The 9,617-nt window shown below is 41.2% G+C and overlaps 2 protein-coding genes across 2 annotated transcripts; both read left to right on the top strand.

Moving 5' to 3' along the window:
- Positions 1-2,838: 2,838 nt before the first annotated feature.
- On the top strand, positions 2,839-5,340 carry PCOAH_00032530 (Uncharacterized protein; the record flags this gene model as incomplete). Its single annotated transcript, XM_020060048.1, has 1 exon — positions 2,839-5,340. One exon carries the CDS (start codon positions 2,839-2,841, stop codon positions 5,338-5,340), a length of 2,502 nt encoding a protein of 833 aa, XP_019915890.1.
- A 1,196-nt stretch (positions 5,341-6,536) lies between these two features.
- Positions 6,537-9,188, top strand: PCOAH_00032520 (Uncharacterized protein; the record flags this gene model as incomplete). Its single annotated transcript, XM_020060047.1, has 1 exon — positions 6,537-9,188. One exon carries the CDS (start codon positions 6,537-6,539, stop codon positions 9,186-9,188), a length of 2,652 nt encoding a protein of 883 aa, XP_019915739.1.
- Positions 9,189-9,617: the final 429 nt, after the last annotated feature.

Genomic DNA, 9,617 nt, shown 5'->3' with positions numbered 1-9,617 from the left:
CTTTGTGTTGCTCCATTGGTGTATATTTTCATCGGAATGTTTGTTTCGGGGGGAACACAATGATTGGCGTAGGTATGCAGATGGGGATGTGGACGCCGTAGAAGAAGCTTTATCGCAGCTTGATGCTCATATGATGCCGCCTGACAGTGAGAACAGTTCCGTGCAAACTTGAATTGGCGTACGCTGAAGGATGAACATGCTCCACCAGTTTATAGACATTTGTATTCGATCCCACACAAGTACCGTTAGCAGTGTTCAGCATGAGTAGTGAAGAGGGAGAAAAATCATACACAGGGTTATTTATAAATAAGAAGAAACAAAAAAAAATCTTTCTTGTGTGTACGCATAGGGCGGGCAATTCAAAACACGAACAATTTTTGCACACCCTCCAACCGTGTGTTCCTGCCGCGTACACGCGTTTGTGCATACGCTGTCGTGCAAAAGAAGGCCCCGAGAGGATGAAAAAAATAAGCAAGCAAGCAAACGAACGAACGAACGAATAAACAGATGTGTACACATTGCATACATATGCAGATCGCCTTTGTTTTACCCATTTATTTATCGGGACAATTTACATCTCATGTGCTGCATTCCATGTTAAATTGTTTCCCATCTTATTTCCACTTTTTTCTTTTTTTTTTTTTTTTTTTTTTTTGCATCCTCCCCCTCGCCGCTCATGCGCATATTTATTATATGACCATGATAATGCATATAATTATACATTACACATTTAGAGAAAATTCCAATTTAAAAAAAAAACAAAAAAGGATTTTTTTAATTTTACGAAAATATATTACAGTTACAAAAGTGGGGTTCTTTGTGGGCCATACGCTTTCTGCCCATTTGTAGAGATCCATTGGGGAGGTTAACAAAAACGGTGGCTGCATTTTGGAGGTGGCCCGTAAGAAAGCTTTTGCTAAGTGAAATGTGCGCTTTGAAAAGGTGCCATTTTGATAAGCATATTTAGTAATTGTGAAGGGAAAAGGGGAAAATATATTCGTGCGCAAAATGGTGCCACCCCATTGGTTATAGAACAGTGCGGTTTCCAAAATGAACAACTTGCGTCAGTTCATGCGCTCGTGTGGATGTTTTTAAGATTCACTTCTTTGGAGAAGGTTTTACAATCTGAGCGAAGTTACCTCAAATTGTGGTTAACTTGCTTCGTACAACATGCATGCACCTATGCATGTTTAGGGAGACGCCGTTTAGGCGTCTCTTTTTATGTACAGCTGGATTGCCAAATAGGATGGAGAAAAAACTGATAAAGGGGTTACACATTTGTCTGTTCAAAAACGAACGGGGAAAAATATCAACTGTTCCACTTTGCTAAGCCTCACCTGGGTATGCCCCCACAGGAAGGTAACAACGGTGGCATAGACTCCCCTTTTTCCAATCATAGCAACGTAAGCTTGGATGGACAAGCGAAAAAAGGGCTAACACTGGGTACGCGCATAACGTTGTACATGAACATATACATACGCATAGATGAGCCCCACCTTTTGTGCGGCTCTTTTTTACCCTGGGCAGCAACACCATTGTGACCGCTACACACCGTTACATTGAGCACCTTCTTTAATGTTCTAGCGGCCGTAATGGTGACAAGCGATAGAACAGTAAGTGCATTTTTTTCTTTTAAAAAATATATATGGCGCTGATTAGTGTGCCATTTGTAGGGACATCTTGTATGTACTACATTTGGTGAACGATTTGTTCCTTTTCGTTCTCCACTTGGCAGTCTGAAAGTGCTTCTGTGTCTGTTTAACCGGTCAGCATACCCACGTAGCGCAAACGGGTATAACTCGTCCCTTTGCCTTCTTTCAGGCGTATGGAGTTGCAGCACTAGGCAACTGCATCAATAACGGCAGAGCAATAATAATATGCGGCACGCGAATTGGAGGGGGTTGCAACTGAAGAGGACGTATGGGCCAACTCGCAAAAGGTATGCAGTACGCAAAAAAAGGGAATACTCAAACGGACGACGTATGCACATATATATGGCAGAGAAAGCGCATGGTCTGAAGGTCGGCATAGCTCTCCCACCCTCTGTAAGTGTACTCTCTCGTTAAAAAAAAAAAAAAAAAATCACAACGAAACGTGACACGCAAAAAAATGAAGCCTAAAAAGGGCAGGAATAATGTACGTACGAATAGTGCACATAAGAGGAGGCACTCCCCATGGGGCATGCCTTAGAGTATAATTAAAGGAAGTAGGGCGAATGAGCAGTTCCATAGGAAATAAAATCCCACATGTGGATTTGCTTGCCCTTGTGGCGGAAAAAAAAGTACATGCGCAAATGCGTACATACGTATATGTACACTTGTTATGTACGCATTTATTCCCCAGTGCGCGTTTCTTCTTGACGCGTACCCCACGCAGAGGAATGCGGAAAGAAGAATTCCCAACGGAGTGAACGGCTGTTAGGTTGACCAAAAGTAGGAAGAGGTACATATGCACAAATTTGAGGAAAGGAACAGGAGGGGGATTTTTTCCGACAAAGTTGCCGCACGTTGAGTTGGTATGGGAGCCCCCTCTGGAGTAACCTGGAAAAAGAAGACAACAAGAAAGAAAAAAAAAAAAACACATACATATAGTATGTATATATGTGTAAGTGTTTTTTTTTCCGTATGTATGTGCCTGCAGCTCCATGTGAATCTCCGCTGGGGGCACCAAATCGTAGACGCAGTTTGGCCCAAGGGGAAAGGGGGTAACATGGGACAACGGCAAAAGGTACATTAATGGACATACGAAGAGAGAAAAGGAAGTGGCATTTCACACGGTGAAAGAAGTGGCAAGTAATTTGGTCGAAAAGGTTGCACGGAAGCAAAAGTGTAGTTTACCATGGAAAACAGGGAGTGCGAAATACGAATTTTGAACGGGACGAGCTGCACATTTTACAGGTATATGCACTCAGTAAAGCATGGCGTCTGGTTGGTGAACCCCCCGGAGTGTTTAAAGATCAAGGGGGAGGAAAAATGCATCGCAAAGTTTACCAAAACGATGGGAAACTTTTACGGCATTCTCCAATACTGCGTAGTGATAAATAACGAAGAGTACATTTTGAACGCCCGTTTTGACATCCCCCTTTTGGGAGACAACACGGCTTCTGCCGTCCTAGGAATGAACATAAAAAATGACAAGGCGCAGATGCTATCCCAGCAGAATTACTTCATAGTGAAGCACAGTTTTGACAATACTTATAATAGCAAATTTTTTATAAGCATTTTGGAGACGGAGGAAGGGAAGAGATTTATCGAATATCACAAGAAGAAATTGAAAAAAGGCTTGCTCAGAATTTTAAACATAAGAATGATAGAAGAGAAGGAAAAGTTAAAATATGAAAAGAGTGTGAATAACTGGGCGAGAAGAAACGAAGGAGGGAATAATTATAGTTATGCTAATGAGGAGGATAGTGTGTTGAGGGATAGGCTGATTTATAGTTCCTACCGAAATGAAGACATAATGGAAAATTTGCCTCTAAGTTTTATAGTAAATATTAAAAATTACGAATGGAAGAAAAGGCTAAGAAAAGCACACAAATCGCTATACATTTTGATAATCAATTTTACCAGGCAAACATTAACCCTATCGGATAGTAAAGGATCCAGGTCATCCATTCTGACGGAAGGAAATTGGGTTGAACTACCTAGTGAGAAAATATCCCCCATGCGGTGCACTGAATTTGGATGTAATAGCGATGGGATGTTTTCCAGCATTAACGGATTTTGTAAATACAACTTCATGAATGAATCTTGTTACTTAAACATTTTTTGGGACATCAACAGTGTGAATTCGAAGATCAAATGCAGCATTAAAAACACCACCAAGTATACTATAATTAAAAATGTGGAAATATTTAACGAATGCACTGCTGTGTTTCACATTTTGGAATATTACTATTACCCGCCGATAAAAATTTTGGAGTGTAAAGCCTTGACAAATAATATTATAAACAAGTATGGCATAACAAAGGAGAACGTGGATGCCAATTTGAGCGTCATTTATCAATGTAGTATAAATGTGATTCGCCAGTTTTGTCAATATTTGCAAAATAATGCATCGTATGATAGTAACTCGAATGAGGATTTTATAAACCCGGAGGATTTCAGAATGGGCATGTCTGACGATGTGTATGGTTGTGATGAGGATGATCTGAGAAGTCACGTTGGAGGGGGGGGCTCCAACTTTACCAATTTGGCCAGTTTAACAAGCTTGTCTAATTTTGGCAATTTGGGAAGTTCAGGACTTCTGGCCCCGTCCCCTTTGTCCAGTTTTTCCAAAATGAAGAGTTCCCTGTCGCTGTACTCCAACGCCGTCGAGGAGATGATGCACAAATCGCAGCATTTGGATAAGGCCCAAATTGCGGACGATATTATAAGTCTGAAAAATAATAAAAGGATTTACGTCCTCGACAAAAGCGGTAGCAATGTTAGCGGTAACGATAGCGGCACTGTTAACGGAGTTGTTGGCGGTAGGGCGAACTACTTAAGGCATGCCGATTTACGGGAGAGCGTAATGCAAGACAAGGGGTTCAATTTGTTAAAAAAGAGAAACGCCACCTCGAACAGTTTATACATAAACCGGAGACACACGTTCACAAATATCAACATCACGGCGGCACGAGACTTCTTCTGCTACATGCACGGAAATAATTACTCCAACAACATTCCTATAAACTCCTACTTGTATATCTCCTGGAATATAGGAAATATAATTTACAGAAATCTGTACAATTCTAGTGAAAATATAATTATTAATGCACATAGTCTGTTAAGCAGCCACAACATAAATGATGACGTAATTCTTAAACTCCGAATTGATGATAATAATAGGAGGATTTATCCGTCCAGTTTAATTCACTCACTTCTTATGAACACACAAAGTAGTATATACATTAACAATGAGTATGTCCTACTAGATATTATTCTAAATATTTTCCACCTTCTGTCAACCCATTTGTCTCCTCTCATAGAAAGGATTCTAGAAGCGGAGTATGGGAACAAATGGCTAGTGGATAGTAAAATCCCCAAAAGTAACATATGGGAAAAATCCAAAGGGAACAACGAATTAGACATAGAAGGAATTATCCACATTATTACTACCTACTGGATTGATGTTTTTGAAAAGAAAATTAAAAATATGGAAATTCTTGATAACCTGCAGAAGGCGTCCATCTTTTGGGCCAATCAGGAGATTGATCAGTTCGACCAGGAATTTGTCAAAAAGCTCATTGAAAGCTCCTCCCTCCTGTTAAAAGTTTTTGGCGACTACAGCACCGCCAAGAGTATTGAAAAGCTCTACTACAACAAGTACTCCATTTTTAACGACATCTGCGTGGAGTGACCGTCTGCGTGCAGGCCCGAGCGAAGCGGGGCCTTCCACATTTCGTCTGCCCGTGCGTACCATCAGAAGCCTTCTTCCGCATCGCATCATCACCGCATGCATTCACCTTTCTAAGATGATGAGCCATTTTTTAAATGCCGCCCCAGCCTCGAGCTTCTACTTTTTTTTTGTGTGAACATTTGCCGCAAATGGATAATTAAAAATGTTACCATTGTTTTATTCTGTTTCTCGTGGGGAAGCATCGCTTTGCCCTCCTCGCTTAATTTTTTTTTTTTTTTCTGTTATGTGGTACCTTGTTTATTTTCTTCCCCCCATTATTTCCTTTTTTTGTTTTCACTCGAATATGCAGTGTGTATCGACTTCATAATGAAGAAGAACCTGAAAAAGTCAGGTAAGAATAATCGAATAATCAGATTGTTAAAGGTTGCGTTAAAATGGAGGAGCCATGAGCACACCCCTTTTGGCGGTTAAAACGGGGGAAAATGACGGAAGGCACTTATCACCATTTGGTGTGAATCCAAAAGTGGAAAAGTGGAACTAAGCAAAATAAGGTGACGCACGAGTGGTTAATTTATTTGCGTAATGGTGCCAGTACCAGAGCGCCGTTCGATTGTTCTAACCCGAGGGAGGGTGTAACCAAGCGATAGTGTTAATGGAAAAAAAAATTGGTAAGGTGCTAACCGGTTTGCAAGTTTATGAGGCTGTCACCTTTCCACCCTAGGAGTAACTCCCCTAATGTTTGTGCATGCGGCAAGGGGAACTTAAAAGGACGTTTCTTTCTTTTTTGAAGCGTGGATTACTGCTTAGTTGATGTGTCTTCACATGGGAGTTAAGGAAACGACTTTTCCGAACAGGTTGGGAAAGCATGGGGAGGGTGAATTTCACCTGTGCACATGTAACACACGTGTAACGGTTGTGTGCCTCCCCAGAAAAAAAGGGAGGTGTATAAAGAGAGCCTTTTTCCATTCGCCCTTTTTTGGATCCTCTGTTCCGTTCTTCATTCCCATTTAGTTATCCATTTTAGGAGGATCAGTGAACCATTCGCACACACTCCTTATTTCACACTTTTGCTAATTTTCCATTTTGAGAGGAACATAATTGGGGGTATTTTTCAAAATGGGTTAACCACCCTGGGAGAATAAGGCTCGCCAGGAGAAGTATATAATTTTTTTTTTTCTAGAGAAAGTATACTAAATATGCGTGTTTTCAAATTTGTTAGCCTTGTACTAGTTTTGCCTTTTTTCAAGGCAAAGCAGGGCTGTGCAGATGTGACCCTTGAAGGGGAGTTCGAGTCTAAACTTGGTTACAATGACGAGCAAATCGTTTATAGTAAAAAACACTTTAAAGGAAGCATTTATGCGTTTGTGCCTGTTAAGGGAAAGTGTGCAATAAACGTTCAGGCAAGCACGGATGGAGTGGAGTGGGAAAATAATAGTAACATTGAAGTGCAGGATGGGGTTGCCGGGGCAACTATTTTTTCTGTGTTTACAACAGATGATGCGGTTATCGTGATTTTTAGATGTTCTAACATGTACTACATTGCAAAGAGGGGGGAAGAAAATTTTTGGAAAAATATAAAACAAGTATCTTTTTCTGATTTCCCTGTGGATGCAATTCCGGCGGTGTACTCCGGGTCTTACTTACTTATGAACAGCGAATATGAGAAGTTCATTTTGGTATGCGCGAGGGAGGACCCAAATGGGAGCTACAGTGACAGTGAAAGTGAGGTGAAGGCGGTCCCCTTTTCAGAACTACAACTGTTGGGTAGGTGCAAATTTTCGTTCGACGGGGGGGACACATGGAGGGAGGGTGTAACTAGGATATACAGCGATGAGTTGAACAGTGATGAATTAAGCAGTGATGACGCATTGGAGAATGTTAAAGAGGTGAATATCCCAGCGGAGGTAGAAGTAAAATTGGAGGTCCAAGCCACCACGGAGGAATCCCAACAAGGAGCGTCCCCCGGTAATGGTATCCACATAAGTCTAACCCAAATGGGAGGAAAGCTAGCCATAAAAGCTGTAAATATTAAAAACGATATAGAATCCACCAAGACAGTGATACTCCTATGCAACAGTCTGTACAAAAACGACCTCTACTGTGATAAGGTGAAGTTACAAATTAACGAGGAGTATGTTTTACACACATACGAAATGGTGAATGGTTACCATATGGCCGTTTTGCGTGAAAAAAATGGGACCCACATTGTACCTTCATTTGTTTACAACTTGGGCGAAACGTTTGAGCCGATTCTTCATTACAAGATTGGGAAGCATAGGGAGGATAAAAGTGATGTAGGAGGAGGAAGCCCCTTGGACAGAACAACATTCGAATTTGTTCTGGCGAAGGGGGACATGATATACCTATTTAGTAACACACTAGGTGAAGAAACAAAAGTCATAAAAATAAACGCCCCAAAGAGGAAGGCAGGGTGTGAGGTACTCCCAGATGAGGAAACCAACAAGAGGTACTCTCATACTTTTTCAATTCAGAACATGCAAAATGATCGTATTTGTAAAATGGCCACATCGGAGCTTGGAACGACGGACGATGGTTTGTTCAAGAGTTTTTACGTAAGTTTGCCCAAAGGGGTGTCCCTAAATAGTGACTGCTTTACATTTTCGTTTAGTAAGGAGCTCAAGGGTGAGTACCACACGACTGTGGTGAAGAAGGCCAACCCTGATGATGCCACCGACGAGGGGGAAGTCCAGTTTTACTTCCCATTGTACTACACCAAGTTCTTGTACAATTATAAAAAAACCTCCTGCACGTTAAGCAACGGCCTTAAGGTGGCTCTCGAGTTTGATTACCTTAGAAACATTTTAGACTTAAATTATTCCGACGAAAATGATGTCATCAAAATTAGTAGGAATGACATTGTCGTGCATGCTAAGAGGAGGTACGTCCCAGAAAAAGGTGGAGATATATTTCCCAGTGGAACTTACATAAACGCTTATCTCCCATTTGAGAAAGAATATGTCATTTCTAATTTTGTCCCAAAGGGTGTAAATCAGATTAGCACTATAACACTACCCCATGGGGCAGTTAGAAAGTTGCATTTTTTACAAGGGGGTGAAGTACTGCCATATGATGGGATCGACTTGTCGAATGTCTCACCTAATTATAAAAAATTGACAAAATATGAGCTGAACAGAAAAACGATAGATGTGATCATTTCCAATTTCAAAAGTGATGAGAAAATTATCGGATTGGTTTGCCCCGTTAGTTCAGAGGATGAGGGATTGACCTGTTTCGATAAGGTGTACCTACAGAAGGGGGTTCTCCAGAACGTTGAATTTGTGTTTGGCAGTAATGACATTTTTGTGATCCCTCAGAGGAGACTACTCCGGCCAGGTGGGAAGGAGGCCATGGAGTCTCTGCTATATTTAAACAAACGCAACGTAGACAAACTGAAGAAGGAAAAACATATTATACATTTTTTCTGTGAATGTAAAGGGAATGAGGACACAGAATCGGTGCATGTAAATTATTACATCTCTGCTCATTACGATGACGAGTTTGTTAAGGCGCAAGTGGGAAAACCGGGGGGAAGTGCCTTCATTAATGGGCACATTATGACCCAAATGGGGGAAGCGGAAAAAGTGGGTACACTACACAAGGTGGACGAGACAGCCGACTCGACCAGCTCCGATTCGGACCTTAGTCCGGAGGAGGGTGTTTTCATGTTAGGGCAGAATATGCTTCTTAGCATGCTCGGTGGTGGTAACTCAAAGGGGAATACCCACGGTAAAAACGCTAATCTATTATACACCGCCATCTGCACCTTTTTGGTTATTTTACTGTTGGCCTTTTTGCATGTAGGGTGGTTAAGCAAGAAGGGGTCTTAGTATATTCCGACGATGAATACACCGTTCAGTTGTAACGATGTGCAACACTCGTTTGGCACTTCCTAGGGAGTCACCTTTTTGTGTTAACCGTCACCTCGGCTGCATTTAACCACGTCGCCGCTGAAACTGGATGGGAATTCTAAGGGGGTATTTTTCTGCATGCTTTTTTGGTGTGCCTCCTCCGTTGTCACCATCCCACCGATGTGCATTCCTGTTCGATAAAACGCAGTTACATTAAAGCGCCAATATTGAACAAGTGCTTACATTCCTTTTTTTTTTTAAAGTGACGGATAGCTCAAAATATTGGGTTTACATTTGTTTATGCTTATTTAAACATATGACGAATTTGGAAAAGAGAAGCATTCGAGTGGATAGACATTCGAAGTGCTCATTTTAAACGTTTGTGATTTATTTAAAAAAAGACACAAA

The sequence above is a fragment of the Plasmodium coatneyi genome, chromosome 11, assembly GCF_001680005.1.
Source record: "Plasmodium coatneyi strain Hackeri chromosome 11, complete sequence".
Taxonomy (NCBI): Eukaryota; Apicomplexa; class Aconoidasida; order Haemosporida; family Plasmodiidae; genus Plasmodium; species Plasmodium coatneyi.
Note: the sequence above shows the minus strand (reverse complement) of the source record. Positions and strands in the feature narration are given on the sequence as shown.